At 36.6% G+C, this 18,948-nt stretch overlaps 1 protein-coding gene across 1 annotated transcript; it reads left to right on the forward strand.

The window, feature by feature from the left end:
* The first annotated feature begins 279 nt into the window (after window positions 1–279).
* Window positions 280–18,736, forward strand: LOC125067428 (high-affinity choline transporter 1). The gene is made up of 10 exons (XM_047676033.1): window positions 280–678; window positions 1,058–1,233; window positions 2,157–2,264; window positions 3,092–3,247; window positions 10,495–10,793; window positions 10,875–11,004; window positions 11,230–11,428; window positions 11,650–11,784; window positions 14,081–14,353; window positions 16,102–18,736. The coding sequence occupies exons 2-10, from the start codon at window positions 1,068–1,070 to the stop codon at window positions 16,418–16,420; spliced, it is 1,785 nt and encodes a 594-aa protein (XP_047531989.1). The 5' UTR covers window positions 280–678; window positions 1,058–1,067; the 3' UTR covers window positions 16,421–18,736.
* The last annotated feature ends 212 nt before the right edge of the window (window positions 18,737–18,948 follow it).

Below are 18,948 nucleotides of genomic sequence, written 5' to 3' on the forward strand. Positions count from 1 at the left end.
AACCGTTAGGTCTTCGTTAATCAATTTGTCAATGGAGACGCGAGATGGTACGATTCTATTACCACTCTAAACCCCTTATTTTATGTACCCAAAGCTACCATATCTGTGAAAGGTGTACATGAAATATAGAGTTCGAAAGCAGCGAGGAACTTAAAGCTTAAAAGCAGAAATGTAGCGTGTATCGCGTGGGTGTTTCGAGTTACGGTAGCAGGCGAGTGGGAGGTTCGAAGCATGCGCGGTGGCGTGGGATAGCGACCAATGACGTCAGGGGATCGATCGAGAGCACACCTCGGCCGCCAGCGATCTCCTCGCGACCTGTCACATCTGGCACGTGAGCTAGGATGTCGACACAGCGGGTTATGTAACGCGGCACAGGACTCCGTGGTTCATGTTTGAGGCAGGGGATACGCGCGCTCATGTGCGGATTAAGTTTTAGGACCAGAAATAGCCCTTCGCAGAAGACCTCCCTCCGATGGGGCGACAGCTGCACCAGGCCTAATACTTAAGCCTCGCTAGGACGTCCATATAAGTTATTACGGATCGCGAGTGACATAACGATAGTGTATTTAGATTATATATTTTATGATGGATTATTATTACACTTTTTAATTCGGACTCTACTCGTAAGACAAAGGTGCGTGAGAGCGAGGCACAAGTTTGAAGGGCTCTTCGTATCAAGTGAGTAGCATTTATTAGACATAAGTCATTTAGAAATGCGTAGACTCCAATCTACGACGTAGCTTTCTACGTGCGTAATCCTTTATAAATAAACGATGGCCAGCAAAGTACAAATGAATTAACGTGTATTTTGTAAAGTGTTTAAATCTGTTTAACTCAAAACGTGAATGTAAAATGTTCACAACACATTAAAGTTTGGTTTAGTGTATTTTCGAAAATATTTGGTACGTTTGTGAGATTCATTATTGTAACAAGTAATCAATAAAGCCATTTTCTTCGCTGTGCGTAATATAGTACAATTCGAATGCTTAATAACACTATTTGTTTTCTTATAACGATTATTTGCTTGTAATGTTATGAACTCTATGATGCCCTGCAGGACAACGAAAATGATTAACATAGCGGGCGTGATCTCCATCATCCTATTCTACGTGCTCATCCTAGCCGTGGGGATATGGGCGGGACGGAAGAAACCAGCGGGCAACGACTCCGAAGAGGAAGTCATGCTGGCCGGGAGATCCATCGGACTCTTCGTGGGCATTTTCACTATGACAGGTAAGATATTATTGATTACAGTAAAAAAAACCAAGCGGTTTTCTGGCAGAGTAGAATAGAGGCAACCCATTTAAAACTGTGGGTGCTATTGAGGCGGCTGATGATACACACAGACAGAGGACATAACATTATGTCTTAAGCGCTGCTATCTATAGTTTTAGCGTCTCTACAATGCGCATGGTGGCGGGAAACCAATGAACCAGCAAAAGCTTTCCCAAAAAGCCACGATTCGAACCCGCGCTGTAACTCATGGTGTATGCCCGATGTGACTTGTATTATCAATGTCAGATATACATATTATTAATGACCACAATTACGTCGATAAAAATTCGACTAGACCCTAAAGACAAAGCACATGCAAGGCGTCTGTACGCACGAGTACGAGGAGATATTACCACTAATCATTAAGGTATTTTCTTATAATCATGCCTCTTTTCATATACGGTGTAGGCTCGATGCTTATGATTCACACTTAATGGCCTTTGTGTAAACTCGTCGGTTAGGTCTACCACGCAACTCTTGACCCACCGCCAAGCAGCAATACTTGTTAGTATTACTAATCAAAACCCGAACACAACATTAGTATCGTTGTGTTCCGGTTTGAAGGGTGAGTGAGTAATCAATCAGTCAATCTACGCAGAGAGCTCATTTTATTATGTTTTATATTAACAAAAGAGTACTCATGAACAAAATTAATTAATAACTACTTAATACTAATTTTTATAGGATGCTATAAAAAGCTTGAACTGATCTGACCTTCTGTCATTATTTGAGACCCTTTGATATAAGTATAGTAAAGTTTTGGTTATTATTTAAAAATTTAATGAATGTTCAAGAATAGAATGATGCACTTTTAATGAGATTTCGTTGACGTTACGGTCTGAGCCTGTGCTGACTCTCGCTCATTAATCTTGTTGGTACAGCGACGTGGGTGGGCGGCGGCTACATCAACGGCACGGCGGAGGCGATCTACACCTCCGGTCTGGTCTGGTGCCAGGCGCCCTTCGGGTATGCGCTCTCGCTAGTGTTTGGTAAGCATTACATCAATGAATAATCGGTTATTACATAAACACTCGGGGTTGTTTATTTGAGTTTGATTCACACACCTATAATTTCTACTTTACATTGAAGCATATGTGTCCCTAATTTATTAATACCATTAGATAAAGTTTATTATTCCCTCTAGATCATAGTAATGATACGATAAACGTGGAGTTAATGTACCTAGTTTTACCAAAATAAAATAAGGTGATCGGTGGCGGTACAAAAATACACTTCCATGCTAGAGTCGCATCCGCGCGTGCCGATGTCGAGAGCCTCTCGACACAAATTTAGGCTTAACGAGGCCTCCTTAACATACACTCAAGAACTATTATAGCGCACGTTCTGCGTTGTATAATTACAAGCTGCTTGTACAAAAACTAGCTCACTTTGTGTGAACAGATACGACTTGTTTGTGCACTGGCTTCTCGCTATTGAACGCCAGCGCCTGTTTAATATAACGTTGGAAAACTACTTTAGATAACATAACGTTAACTTTAGTATGTAATAATCATTAACACGCCCATTTGTAAATTGCAGTTATCGACGCCATTTGAGAATCCATATTAATGTACGCACTGTAAGAAATATTCTCGGTACTTTTCTAATTGGACGATAATAATCAATTTTAAACAAATCGTAGTAACCATGAAATGATATTATTAATGAATGAATTTCTTATGCAACTCTATTAAAGTATAATTATGTATCATTTGCTTACAATTTTTATAAATATTATTGTTCGATATGACAAATTCGATACTCGTAAAAATAGTTGAATTGATGCGACGAGTGACGTTTGGATGTTTGCCAACAGGCGGTATATTTTTCGCCAACCCGATGCGCAAGCAGGGCTACGTGACCATGCTGGACCCGCTGCAGGATTCCTTCGGTAGCCGCATGGGAGGGTTGCTGTTCTTGCCCGCGCTGTGCGGGGAAGTGTTTTGGGCGGCTGGCATCCTGGCGGCATTGGGTGACTACACGTTCTGTTCATTTGGATAATTATTGAATCTTTGTTGGTCATTATTTCTATGAGTAATTAGTGTTGAGAAATTAAAGATGTAGGACTTTTTTCAATGTAACGCAAAATACATATATTTTTATTTTTAAACGGGCACAGAGAAAACAGGACCTTTTTGTCCTCTGTTTGTCAATGGTATTTTTTTTCTAAATATGCGTTTATAAATATGCATTTTCGTGTTATCTTTCTACTGTTATACAACAAAAAAACTATCGACGTGTTGTTTAAGAAAGAGCATTGTTCACATCGTCATTGACAACTTTTATTATAAGTGTTCGTTACCCAAAAGGCCTGTTTGTATGTATAGAAAAGGACCCAGAATACATTTCGTTGTGTGTACCATTGAGGCTTGGAAGTCGTGAGATTTTTTCGGTAATCGTTACAAGAAACACTTAAAACTATATATATTAAAAAAATAGAAATAATAGAAATAAATCCCGAATTTGTTATTATTGGCTTTTTTCCTAAGCTATCAATCAATTTTTTTTTATAATTTGAATATTAATTTAACTACAATACTAAGGAAACCTTCGGCTTATTCGTGTAGGATATCTTTTTAATTTTTTCTAAATATATTTTTACGTAATCGATACGCGCAAATAGCTATGCAACTCTTCTGCCGTCTAATAATTTCGTGTGTGAGGAGACATGTAGTTGTACTTAACGGGATTTTGTCACGTCACACTTTTCTCCGCAATCACAGGACACTGAGGGTGTGAAGTTACTGCGCGGCATATTTGTCGGTAACGCCCAATTGGGAAAGGTCAACGACATACATACATAAAACTTGTCAAAACATACCCATTTTAAAAAAATGTATGTACATCCTATTAATATTATAAATGTGAAAGTTTGTTTGGATGTAGGTATGGATGTTTGTTAGGCTTTCACTTACAGACTATTGAATGAATTTTAATAAAACTTTAAAATAATAAATTATACCTCAGAATATAATATCAAGACATTGCGTAGATTTCATACATGCATACATGAAATTTGGTACCGAGATGGTTCCAGTCCCGGAGCAAGACATGTGATAGTTTTTGTGACAGAAATGATCATTCCTTCAAACCCGGATACAGCAATACTATATATACTATATACAATACTACATACATGAAATTTGGTACCGAGATGGTTCCAGTCCCGGAGCAAGACATGTGATAGTTTTTGTGACAGAAATGATCATTCCTTCAAACCCGGATACAGCAATACTATATATACTATATACAATACTACATACATGAAATTTGGTACCGAGATGGTTCCAGTCCCGGAGCAAGACATGTGATAGTTTTTGTGACAGAAATGATCATTCCTTCAAACCCGGATACAGCAATACTATATATACTATATACAATACTACATACATGAAATTTGGTACCGAGATGGTTCCAGTCCCGGAGCAAGACATGTGATAGTTTTTGTGACAGAAATGATCATTCCTTCAAACCCGGATACAGCAATACTATATATACTATATACAATACTACATACATGAAATTTGGTACCGAGATGGTTCCAGTCCCGGAGCAAGACATGTGATAGTATTTGTGACAGAAATGATCATTCCTTCAAACCCGGATACAGCAATACTATATATACTATATACAATACTACATACATGAAATTTGGTACCGAGATGGTTCCAGTCCCGGAGCAAGACATGTGATAGTTTTTGTGACAGAAATGATCATTCCTTCAAACCCGGATACAGCAATACTATATATACTATATACAATACTACATACATGAAATTTGGTACCGAGATGGTTCCAGTCCCGGAGCAAGACATGTGATAGTTTTTGTGACAGAAATGATCATTCCTTCAAACCCGGATACAGCAATACTATATATACTATATACAATACTACATACATGAAATTTGGTACCGAGATGGTTCCAGTCCCGGAGCAAGACATGTGATAGTTTTTGTGACAGAAATGATCATTCCTCCAAACCCGGATACAGCAATACTAAGTATAGCGGTGTGTACCCCTGACTCCCAATGTCTGTAGTTACATAAGAAATCTTTGGAAGCGGACGAAGCAGCATTTAATATTCATTATCTAAGAGCAATGGTCCGGGCGAGGCTGTTTTTAAATCTTCATCAATATTGCATTTCTCTGTTTTCTGTCGTAGTAACATTCCAGAAATACCTTTTAAGACAATTTTGACTCAGCTTTTATTATTATATTTTATATATTTTTATTCTGTCCAAGATTTACTTTTTTGATTTTTTTTTACTATTCGAGTTGGGTTATTTTACAGTGATAATATAATACTGTCATGTAATACCTTATTCAAACTAAATATCAAGAACAAAATGTAACTCAATTGTAACTAGAGTGGACACATTCAACAAACTTATTCATTAATAAGTTTTTCGAAAATTCTCGTCGAAAACAAGTTCGTCGTTCCAACTGTCGTCAGTTCTCGGTTGTCGTGCTACTATTCGATAACTTGATAACGCCATTCACATTTATATCATTCATTGGAAAGATAATATGCGCTCTAAATTTTAAGTTGTTTTAGAATGGCATTGAAAATTAACGAAATTTGAAATATACCTATGTATTTTCCAATAATATTTACAGCACTGGCGGCAACTCTCTCTGAATTGTTTTCAGAGAGAGTTACCGATACGAATACGTCATTTAATAAGTGTATACATATATCGTGCGAATATGTAGCCCTTAGTAGAAGTGCAACTCGTCTAGTTTGGTATAACACACTCTTCACATGTTTTACCGGCAAACAGCAATACTTAGTATTGATGGACCATTGTAACTTCAGGCACGAGGCATCTTAGTTTCCAATGGTTGTTGGCGTGTTGATGTTGTAAGGAATAATTAAATGTTTTTACATAATGGGGGTTGGTGACCCCTTCCCAACAGGTGATCTATCTGCCAGGCCAACTACCTATTTAAAAGACCTTTTACCCTCCTATTGAGCTATTCAATGTAACATTAGAAGTATATATGTAGTACATTACAATAGTGACACGTCTCAATAACGGTTTGCACCTGGCAAGGTTTTTGGTCGGGGCATAGTTTTCGAGCTTTTGGCCTGACCTTTGTAATTTTCAAGGTGTTTGGTTAAAAACGCTTGATATTCAAAAATCCTTTAATGATCAATTAAGTGGAATTTATTAGTCCTTTTAATTTGCGTGACTTCATATCGCAATAGTATGTGTGCCTCATAATGTACCCGACTTTATTACATAGTCGGGAATTATAAGTCACGGGTATTTTGATTTAAAAAGGTTAGTATTATAATTACTCAAGTTAACTCGAAAACTGTAATTGAATTTCTACCCCACGCATATGTAAACCAGTATGGAGAATGACGAGGGTTGAAATTGTTACAATATCACGGGCTCAGGGCAGAAAATTTCGAACGGATCCACTACTACGAGATCCCGTGGCTATATTTGAAGTCGAAGTACTTCGTACTGTATTATAGTATAAATAAAATTTACTACTAGAGAAACGATTTAATGTAAAAATTACCACATACAGATTTTCAAATCGGGGGTTCATGACAAAATCGAATTTTTTGTTTGCTTATTTTTCTTGCATGCACATTTAGATGGTATGACAAGTGCTACAGAAGACCACTTGTTATTCATCCCGAATACGAAGTTCAGGAACTGAGATGTTATGCCCCTCGTAGTCACATCGGCTTACCCATCCTTCAAACCAGAACACAACAATACCAACCATAAGTATTACTGCTTCGCGGTAGAATATATGATGAGTGAATAGTACCTACCCGGTAGGTTTGCACAAAGCCCAAATTAACTGCAGTTAAATTTTGGAAAAAGTGAAATATGAAACCTTTTGTTATGATTTTTTATCAATTGCTTATAAGATAACTTTAACCAAAATCCTAACTCTGTATTTGTTTTCTTGAGAAATTAAATTTTACCTGAGCTGAACTGAATAAATCTATATCTTCTAAATGAAAACGGCAACAAAATAAATACGTCGGGTGAACTAGTAGAGGAATACAACTCAGACGGGTTATTGTGACGGCACAATAAATAAAAAAAGTTTTCATTTTCCTGTATTTTCGAGTTCATTCAGTACGGGTCATGTTAAAAAGGGTTCGCGTCGACCCCCAGCCGCAGTCACAAGTCAGCTGTTGCGGTTCCGAGGCTTTCGTGTTTCAGCGTCAGAACTATTTGGGAAATGTGAATTACGCATGCCTTGTTTACTAAAAATGTTAGATTTGCTTTTGCTTATTGATTTCCAACGAATGGCAAAATTATTTCGGAACTGAATAAAACCGACGACAGAAACACAGTGCGATTTTTTCCAATTATTGTCGTTTCCTTTTCACCTTGGTTTCACACCTTGGTGTAGACATAGATAGACTTGGTGTAGACATAGATAGATAGACTTATAGACATAAGGACCATAGTTTTATGTCCACGGCGCAGAAGCATAATTTTTTGCTAAATTAGAACGGTCTTTTTTCAGTTTTTGTAAGATTTGGATACGTCATCTCTAACAGATAAAGTTAATAATAATTAATTAAGTTGTACTCAAAACGTCTGAGTGTAAATATGAAGGACCTGCCAAGGTTACAAGTATAGTCAAAATTAAAAAATCTTTATTAATTATAGAAGCATGACACTTATTGACCGTGAAGAAATAAATAGCACCGATAAAAAAATATTGCAACGGAAAGTCCTTCCCCTTCCCTATTATAGACATCCTCTATTAATTATTATGTAGTTAAAGATTTCGAAGAAAGATCTGAACCTGAAGAAAATATATTCTTCTCAATTACATTATATGAAAGACTGAGTCTGGAAGTTGGAAGTGTACACTCCCCTGCCTCGGAAAGTACGTAAAGCCGTCAGTCCGGTTTCCGGCCGTGTCGGATTGCCGCCACATCGGATTATGAGAGTAAGGGAAAAGAGTGTACATCTGTGTTGGCGCACAAACTCGTGCGCACTTGGCTTCTTGGTCTTCCTTGCGATTGGTCAGAACGACATTATTATATATTATTCCACGAATATAACAAACAAACCTTAGATTTACGTATTTCATGCAACTTGCTAATAGCACACCTGTATTGTACTTTGAAGAAGATCTTGAATAGTACTTTTATTAATAATAAAATACTGTCCCACTTAACTACTTATATCCACTTTAATTCTGATAACACCTTCACCAATATTCATAATGTACATTCTTCAAGCTCTCAACCAATGATATCGCTTCAATTCGAATGGTAATTTTCGGAATGAAACTCAAAAGTTACCACAGAACGACGATTGAGAAGTGAAAGAATGTGATGTGTGACATTGGCTATAAAATTATAATAGTTATAAAATATGCGTATCGAAATGCCTTATGGCCGTTGTCAACATTATTCGGAGATACGAAGTGAATTCTTACAGGATCGCACATAATTTGATATTAACATAATGTGCCACGTGCACAATGACTGATCATTTTGATATACATAGATAAGATAGATTGATCACTTGATATACATAGATAAGATTGATTCATCGACTTATTTTCGTCTGAAATTATACATAATATTTTGGAAATTCGTTCCTTTATCGTTTTGTCGATTCTGCTGGATAGAGCAAATATTTTTTTATGGGAATATAATATTCGGATCACGTAAACGTTGTCGTTTTCTTTTACGTATTCGTAATACTTTTCATGATTTGATATATTACGAAGTAAATCCTATGTAAGCGATATATAAGATCCTCCTAGGTATCGTTAGACATATACATATACATATTTGTAAGTGATTCTGAAAAAGAGTAGTATACAATATTAGCGACTACACTAACCTTACTTTGGGAAACGATCGCCCTGTGGCTATTTCTAGCAATAGTAAAAATTGTAAATTGTTGAAAAGAAATAAATGTCATCAGATCTTCTCAGTAATTCCTTAGTCAAACAGGTAGTCCTTCCTTTGAGTGCAATTCTTTTATTTTTAATAAAAAAATTATTACTTTTTATGTATATTTATATTCTTTAGATGTTTATGTTTTATATTATTTGGGAAATACAGTTTTGTCCTGCAGAAGAGGGCTATTCGCACTATTTATAACTTGGACTCTAAAGCATCACTGAGAAGTAATTTTAAGGAAATAGAAATATTAACTGTCGCGTCTCAATACATTCTTGATAATGTACACATGTTCGTAAAAACCTTAAGAAATCATAAATTTAATGGAGCCTTCCTCATAAAGCCTCCCGTCTATACGTGAGCACTGTAAATCAGTGCTATCACTTCACATTATAAAACGAAGTCCCCCTCGTTTTATAATATGTAGTTATAGCACGCCTGATTATTATTGATGAAGTGAGATGATTTTTTCCGAAGCGGTTGTACAATTTGGCAATCAATAAGAAAGTATAATGCTTCTTTGTCGAATAGAGATTTTGAATTTGACATTTGGTTAAGTCTGAATCGTTCTATGCTGTCAACGATATTTACAATATTTGCGAATACTAATTATAAGTCGTTTAACATATTCGAGTGCCAATATCTCGTTGTTTTACATATTATGGCAACCTGACAAGCCCTTCGATTGTAGGTAGACACCCTGTTATCTAATCTGACAACCTATAGTTATTCCACTTTTAATCCGTCACCGGGTATGTATTTGTGTCTATTTCGGAAATGGTAAATCCATTTCAACCATCAGGATTGTCAAGTAGGGTCAGTGTCATAAAAAAAACACAAAATGTTTGTCTTACGGGCAATGAATTTTATATTATGTTAGGTTACTTTACGGGTCACCTAGTTGTGTAAAAATTTTCATGGTTGAACGGTCAGGCCGTTGGGACTACAGGCTTCCCCACTCCTAACACAATCTTAACGTTTAATTAGAGGGCTGAATAGAAATGTTAGTGTGAGCAAAAAATCTCAAACAGATATTGTTAGCAAACGAGTATATATTCAATTCTTTATATTATATTTAAATCAATGAACGTAAGTTTTTAGTGACCCAAAAATATGAGCCGACCTTGACACGGAGGTACTAGTAACAATACTAAACGTTGCACTGACGTTTATTGTAGCCTTAAGATTATTGTATTTAGGTACTTTATATTTACTTTTTAAAATCTCATTATATATTCTAAGCTATTGTGGTTACTCTATTTCATGATACATATATAAACGTATTTAAAACAAAATATTGTAAATTCGTACAGGCGCAACTCTGGCCGTGATTATCGATATGGATCACCGCACATCCGTGATCTTCAGCGCGTGCGTCGCTGTTTTCTACACATTGTTCGGCGGATTATACTCTGTGGCCTACACGGACGTCATTCAGCTGTTCTGCATCTTCATCGGTCTCTGGATGTGCATTCCCTTTGCGTGGGCCAATGAGCACGTCAAACCACTCAGTTCCATGGAAGTGGATTGGATTGGGAAGATCGACCCGGAGTACTATTGGTTTTACGTCGATTACGGCCTTCTGCTCGTGTTTGGAGGGATTCCGTGGCAGGTCAGTTTGAGATTTAATAACTTCTTCTATATTCATTTTGTTTCTATGTTCCTCAATAATATTTTGTTGATGTGGGTCCAGGTGTACTTCCAACGCGTGCTGAGTAGCAAGACAGCGGGTCGAGCGCAAGTGCTGTCGTACGTCGCCGCCATCGGCTGCATCTTCATGGCTATCCCACCAGTGCTCATCGGGGCTATCGCCAAGGGTACAGGTAAGCCAAAGGAATTGTCATGTTAAAACTTGCATGTATTCACCAATCCTTATTAGAACTACTTGGTAAACGAGTTTCAACCTAAATCTGAAAAAGAGAGAAAAAAGAGTTAGTTTGGCTTGACTTCCGTAGCCCAGCTGTGGGACATTTGCAGGCTAGCCTTTTTACTGACAGTGTTATAGATTACTTTTTGATAAAATATCTATACGGAGACATTGTTGACAGCATGGAACGAGACCGACTATCGCGGTGCTCTGACCCCGGAAGGCGAACTGACCTCCGAACAGACTTCCATGATTTTGCCGCTGGTGCTGCAGCATCTGACTCCAGACTTCGTCTCGTTTTTTGGACTCGGAGCTGTGTCCGCTGCTGTCATGTCATCGGCTGACTCCAGCGTGCTAAGTGCTTCTTCGATGTTTGCCAGGTCACTTTACATAGCTGGTTTATTTTTTTCAATCTTGTTACAGTTTTTTATATTTATCAAACACACAGTTCGTGTTTCTTGAAGATTTAAATTGCTTTCAAATCTTGAGGTAAAGATATTTTATGTTTTGTTAACTAGTTATTGACAAGTTGTTGCCAAAATAATGTTAAAATAATTTTATTTAAATGTAATATATATTTGACGTTCAATACTCGTAACAGGAACGTGTACAAACTCATCTTCCGTCAAAACGCGTCAGAAATGGAAATCATCTGGGTGATGCGCGTGGCCATATTGGTGGTGGGTGTACTGTCCACCATCATGGCACTCACTATACCCTCCATATACGGACTGTGGTAAGTGTTCTTGTGCTCGAATTTGTTATTAAATCATGTGGACTTTAATATTGCTTTTCTTAAAATATGTCTCATTTCTGCGAACACAATATTAAAGTAAAGCCATCACAGATCAGTTCATTTAAAGATAGTAAGGTGATGTGTTTCACTAATATGTACAGATACTTTGGGTTGTCATTTCAGTTAAATTCGCTAATTGAAATATTGTTAATATATGTACATATATGAACATATGAACATTTTGTTCAAAATAGGGTATGTTATCAAGTTGTATTGAAAAGTGCGCAACACTATACGTCAGTATTTGTCTACTTAGTGAGACGCGCTCGAAGCCGGGCGGGTCTCTGACGAGGAATAAGAATGCACGAACGACTTATTACTGAGTGACAAGTAATATTATTTATACGAGCGGCATGTGGCAACAGTGTTCGCGGCTCGGTTGTACCCTCGCAAAAACGTTTTATGGTCCATTGTGTGCGGGAGTCGATGTCAACAACGTTACGTAACTATTGGAATACGATGGATAGCAGAAATCAACGGTTTCTTATACAAATTACAAGTAAACCATATCGAAACGCTGGGAACATTAACCGTCGGAGATGCGATGACCTGAATACGTGAGCAAATCTAAAATATAATTACTAACTAAACTTCATGTTACAAATGTTCGCAACGACTTATATCGTGCTGATATCACCAGACATATCGGAGACCATAAAGGATTCCTCTCTCCATTGAGGACAAGATTTGGAGCTCAATCAACCACGATATTCTAGTGCACGTTGCTACTAATGTGGCCAAATTTACAAATAAAAACACATACGTTGCCATATTCTCATTCACCGCCGAGCACGTTAAGAACACAAATAAGAACATTTTTTTTAGGTCGCTCGATTTTAATTCGGGTTATTCGATTGAGATTCACGCGTTCTGTCCACTGAGCTGTATTAGTTTTTCGTATCCTAACAATAACAGTAAATAATATTTTCCATATGCAACAGTGCATAGTTTACTTAAATAGTAGACAATTTGTCTTTATTCGTGTTTGTTCGAAATGAAGGGATCGTGGCAGGCCTCTGTTGTAATCAATAATGACTGGCTCGATGTGCACGTACACTCGTACACTCATACACTTACACACGTACGGTGTTACTCAGTATATACTCGTACTTAAATCCTCTCCGAAGTTTTTTGTTAGCACTTATTATGTATTTAATATATAAAATACGCAGGGAAAAATTAAATTTGTTGCATCAATTGTACGCTACAACGGTTTTTATATAATTTACACTTTGAGAGCGTTCGGGTAATATTATATATTATTATGATTATTTGAAAGTATATTATGTATATAAAACGAGAGGATTGGGAATCTGAAGAATCAACTCGAAGCATTTAAATGGTTTCGTGATCGCGGGCCGGTCGGTGGTATCGATACGTCTCTAACACGCGGCCTTTAATTAAATAGGGATGAAGATAATTAATGCTTGCATTGGAATTACCTACAGATATAACTATAATAATAACTGCGAAATATAAATATATTTCGCATGCATTAATTGATAAAAAAATCGTTCTCAAAGCTTAACTTGAATAATTTAAAACGTAAATTTATATTGAAAATGATTTAAGAATTTAATATTTATATTCTAAAAGTAATTTGATAAAATAATAATTTATTTAACAATTTATATAAAAAATTGTACCGTATATATTGTTTTTTGTGTTTTATATTATTGAGAATGTCATAATGATTGGCTGTTTGCTACGAATGTTTTATGAAAAATCATTAATCACATGATCACATGCTGATATTTGTTTGTATGTTTACAAGTTTTGATTTAAGTTCGCCGTTTCTCTTAAGACATGTGTCAAATCTTGCTTATTTAATTTTGAAAACTGTTCCCAAACGACCGTTTGAGTTGAAATAGTTGAAGCACGTCAGGCGCTGGTAAAAAAAAACAGTTTGGTGGTATACTAAATTTTTAAATACTTGGATTAAATAAAACTTATTTGTAAAAAGCAGAAGTTTATGAAATGAAAATTAAACGAATGAAATAAAATTATATTGTTAGATAACCCATCAGTTCATAGTGTTGCCAGGCTTAGTGTAAGTGTAAAAACTTCAGGCGACCCGCTCTTCCTTCTCTTTGTACAAATTTATTGAAATTGAAATCTAAAATCTAGACGATAACTTCTTGCGACAAAAACACGTATATATTTGTCCATTCGTATCGCAGATCTCGTCAGTATTTCACAATATGTGCAATGTTATAAAAGAAGTAACCACCCATAGGTCGATGTGCTCCGATCTGGTGTACGTGATCCTGTTCCCCCAACTCCTGATGGTGGTGCACTTCAAGAAGTACTGTAACACGTACGGGTCATTGGCTGCCTATATAATGGCTTTGCTGGTGAGATTGTCGGGCGGGGAGAAGCTGCTGGGTCTGCCGGCTCTCATCCACTACCCGGGCTGGGATGACGAAAATGAGGTGCAGCTGTTTCCGTTCCGGACCCTGGCGATGACGATGTCACTCTTCACTCTGGCTTTTATATCATGGCTCTCAGTGTAAGTATTGTGATTGGGTAATGTGTTTGAGCTTCATCAAAGGATTTGTTGGGTTTTGACGAAATACTTTTTGAATATTTAACGAAGGATGTATACTAACTTCTCTCTCTCTTCTTTTTTCCATTTTAGTATATATGATAAAACTGGGTAGAATTTCTGTATGAGCAAGGTTATTTTTCTTTAACGTTGATAAATCAGCTGAAAGAAACGGGAATTACATTGTATCGGTGAGTTCAAGGTCACCGAGCCCTTTGATACCGCGAGTGGCTCTTGTGTTGGACGAGGAGACTGGGTCGATGTTAGTAAAATATATTATAATTCCGATGTGAGGTAGTTTGCTATCGTATTCACTCATAACAAGCTTTTCATGTATTGCATATTTAATTGGCACGAGGAGTAACGGTAGGCAAACCTTACAGATATCGTACGATTTCCATTAGCTCTGCAATACTATTCTTTATTAATATACAAGTATTTTTTTAATATATAATACGACACAATAATTTAACTACTGATATCCTCTATAATTATATTTCTATAGTTCTGATTATGACTTTCGGGATAGTAACTGTCATTTTTTAGGAAGCCGTAATTAATACTACGGTTTACTTGCATCGTAACCAATGGCGTCATGGCAAAGTTTTATACTACTTGCTTAAATTCAATTGGAATCGATGACTATTATTGCAGTTTGTATAAATATATATCAGTGAACGTCACCGATTTTAATAACAATAATTCGCGAACTTCTCCTATAGTTATTTAATGTATGTAATTGCATCTAACTGTTGACCGCGACATCAGGCCAAGCTGTCATATGGCCTTATCGAGATTCCAGGCTAGATACATGGATCATATAATTAAAATTTATACGAATTTGATCAGTAACAAATCAGACCGGGCAGCTATTGGATTAATGTAAATAAGCCCGCAACTGTTAGTGTCAAAAACAAACGAATTTAAATTACAAAGAGATACTCCTATTGATCGTCATCTCGACGCGTAGACGCGACGTCGACAGTTTCAAGATCAAGTTTTGAGTGCTTTCTCTTCTTCGTTTTAATTGTATTTGTGTCTTATTCCGTATGATTGATCAAATTATCATTCTAATTTTTTATTGAGCGGTGAAGGAAAACATTGTAAGGAAACGTGCATGTGTCTAATTTCAACGAAATTCTGCCACATGTGTATCCACCCTGCCGCATTGGAGCAGCGTGGAATATGCTCCAAACTCTCAAAAAGGAAATTTTCAGGCTGTTAATGTTGTTGTAAAATGTTAATGTATATATTATACAAGCCGCTGGAAGGTTTGGCTACAAAAAAGCAAATGTCAATACGTAAATGTGTTCTTTATTAAATAAAGGCCCTTGTTACATTATGATGATAAATATAAATATTAAAACGTAAACGTAATTTCGTACTCATACAAAAGGAAATAAATCAAACATAAATGTATTCGCATTTATGATGTTCGATATTTATTCAAAGATAATAAAGACGGATTATTGCTTTCATTTTTGACCTGTTCTTGTTAGGCAACAGCTTTTGTATTTTGATGTATTACGCCTCTCAATGAAAGAGAAAACAGATAATACCTTAATCCAATTCTACATCGAATCGAAGAACTTATTGAAGACTCTTATAAATACGTCTTCAAAGAGGTCTCCTAACTTATGTTAATGAAACAACGTTCGTCTATATTCAGGGGAGAGGAGGACGCAGAGATCAAAACGTGTACTCGTCCACAGGTTCTTATTCAACTCGGGCTACCTGAGTCCAGAATCGGACTACTTCAACTGCGTCGTCAACATTCCCGAAGACATTCGTCGCGTGGACGAGCCGTCGGAAGCGGGCGAGCAGATGTCGGTGCTGGGGGGAGTCCCCGGTCGGCTGTACGGCGCCGCCTCCACGCTCGTGGGGCCCGACGAGAAGTCGGGGAGGATTAACCCGGCGCTGGAGACCGATGACGACGACCTGGACGACCCCAACGACGGCCCCACGCCGCTCTTCGGCAACAGCAGCGCGCCCCCGCCGGTGCAACCCTTCGGGAAACAGACGGCTTTCTGAGACGATTTTTATTTTTATTAGTTCGAACGTTTCAGTTTCTGCAATCCCGTCACATCGAAACCCTTAACTTGCGCTTCGACGACGACTCGACATCGAAGCCGATCGGTACAGTATTACTGAGCTCAAACTATACATATCAAATATATGGACCGAACGATATCCTCCCGGTGCACACTTTTGTATCGACATACTCGTAGCACTGAGCCTCGTCTCAGTCTAGTGTAGCGGGTGACGAGTACGAGAAGCTACGCAATAGAATTAGTTCTGTATTATAAATTAAGAGAACTTATTTTGTAGTCGATGATTATCTATATACATTCATATATATTATAATGAAACTCATACATATCAAAAGGTTTATAACTACACGTATTGTTAGGAAAGATATATGACATTATTTACATTGAAGAGATTCCTTATTTAAGTCAATTAAAGTAGGACGACGAGCACAAATATGTAAACGTGCAAGCTTCTAGGACATGCGAGTGTTTGTGGGGAGTTTGCGAAGCAGTCGGAGTGCGCGGCCAAGTTCAAGCGCGAGGAAACTGTACAGCGACTGCGAGGAATACCGCTGGAGAGGTCGGCGTTGAAAAAAATGTAATAATAAATGTATGAAATTATCGAAGTCTGTTATGGTATCTATGGGGCGGAGCTTTTAGATCTTTTTGGTTCAAAATAATTGTAATATTTAAAATATTGCAAACTGATATAAATTAGTTTATAATAAACTAAAATTGTATTAAGTTCGATGTACAATTAAGTGGCTGTCGTCGGTTTTACATGCTCGAAGTGGTTTTATAGTTTATTGAAATTATTTGTGTTTTAATGACATGTTGTTGTTACGCGTTGTTTAGACCAGATATTAATAGGTTTAGAACGCTGGGCACTTCTAGTGAGTTATAATATTTGAGGTCGCTTCATAAAATCAGCTATTATTGAGCTTCGGTTCCAGATAAATAATAATAAAGCAAAAATTATAAATAATAAATGAAAAATATATTTTTGATCGAAAATATAAAAAAAACTTGTCAATGTACTAAATATTTAAATATTCTGTCTAGACGTGTTTTTAATCTTCTCTTCTCAGATGTATTGCTGATGTTATGAACGAACCTTTACACGAGTATGTAGGTTTAATGTATTGGTGTTCAAATATACGGCGTATTGATGTTTCCCGTGGAGCCGACGTCTGTGTGTTGTTACCCGGCTTTTGATCTACAGCTGTTAGTGATGTTACGAATATTTACATTTGAGTAATTATATTTTATATTATATATACGAGCAATACTGTCCTAAGAATTTAACTAATTGAAATTATATAAATGATATTTGCGACTGAGAACTGATCTCGATTAAAGTCTTGTTTGTTGCTGTTAAGAAAAAAATATTTGTTTTACTGAGTCCCTGGGACGTACGAGTGCAGATGAATTATACCTAAAGGTAGCATTCATAAGTTGGATATATTCTGTAATATATACGCAGATAATATATGTTATATATTTATTTTATTGCAAAGTATGACAAATAAGGATTTATATGGATTCGATTAAATCTGCCGGAGGAACATCGCCTCGTGACATCACTGAAAAGTTTTTATCGTGTTTAAACTTATCTATGTATTGAGGATCGGAGCTTTTAATAAAAATTTATATAACGCATTTCTTATTTAGATCGAGATATATAGATATACGTATACCTATCGATTTTTGTGATATAGTCACCTGCCTGTTAATACTTCGCGAAGACTCAATCAGAACATATCATTATTGTACTGTGTAGGTGTAAAGCATATCGCATATCGCATGTGTTAGTGATCTCGTAACTGATACATATCAATATATTTAAGGTAGCCTTTAGAATATCGTTGTTGTTCTTCAACGTCGCGTGCTAATGTCATTGCATACATAGATGCAAGAATTAAACGACAATCGCAGCCTATACCAATGAGTACATTCTTTTCAGTAAAAAAAAAACTTTTATTTAAATTTTAAATAACTAATTATAGACTAAAAGTTAAGATTTCATAAAATATATCAACTCGGTGTTTACTCTACTGTACGCCTAAATGTAACATCTTGAATGTTTAAGAAAAATACTTAACATACAGTGTTTTGGTTTATTGCATTTCAGAAATTAAAATCACAAGTCCATGTCTGTCTGCGATGACGTTAGGAAGGGGCGGGTCCACTGTTAGCTGGTAGTTATACCTACTATTGACTTAATCCTAGTTCTTGTTGAATATTGAATGTAAATCGTGTAATGTTGTGACTCCGCAGCTATCTCTGCGTAAATAAAACATATAGTATGTTGATTGTCTTCGTTTGTTTTCATGAAACCCTGACCCTCGCTATAATGTTGCAGATGTTGTATGTTTAATGATCTTATTTATTAATAGTTGTCATTGTTTGAGTTTACTTTATATCATACAATCAGCCTTGGAATTACAAGTATAGCATTGCTCGCTTGTTGCAAGTTGAAAGACATCGCCGGAGTGGAGATGTTCCTTTGAAAATTTCAGACGATTGTTA

This window comes from Vanessa atalanta, chromosome 11, assembly GCF_905147765.1.
Source record: "Vanessa atalanta chromosome 11, ilVanAtal1.2, whole genome shotgun sequence".
NCBI classification, from domain to species: domain Eukaryota; kingdom Metazoa; phylum Arthropoda; class Insecta; order Lepidoptera; family Nymphalidae; genus Vanessa; species Vanessa atalanta.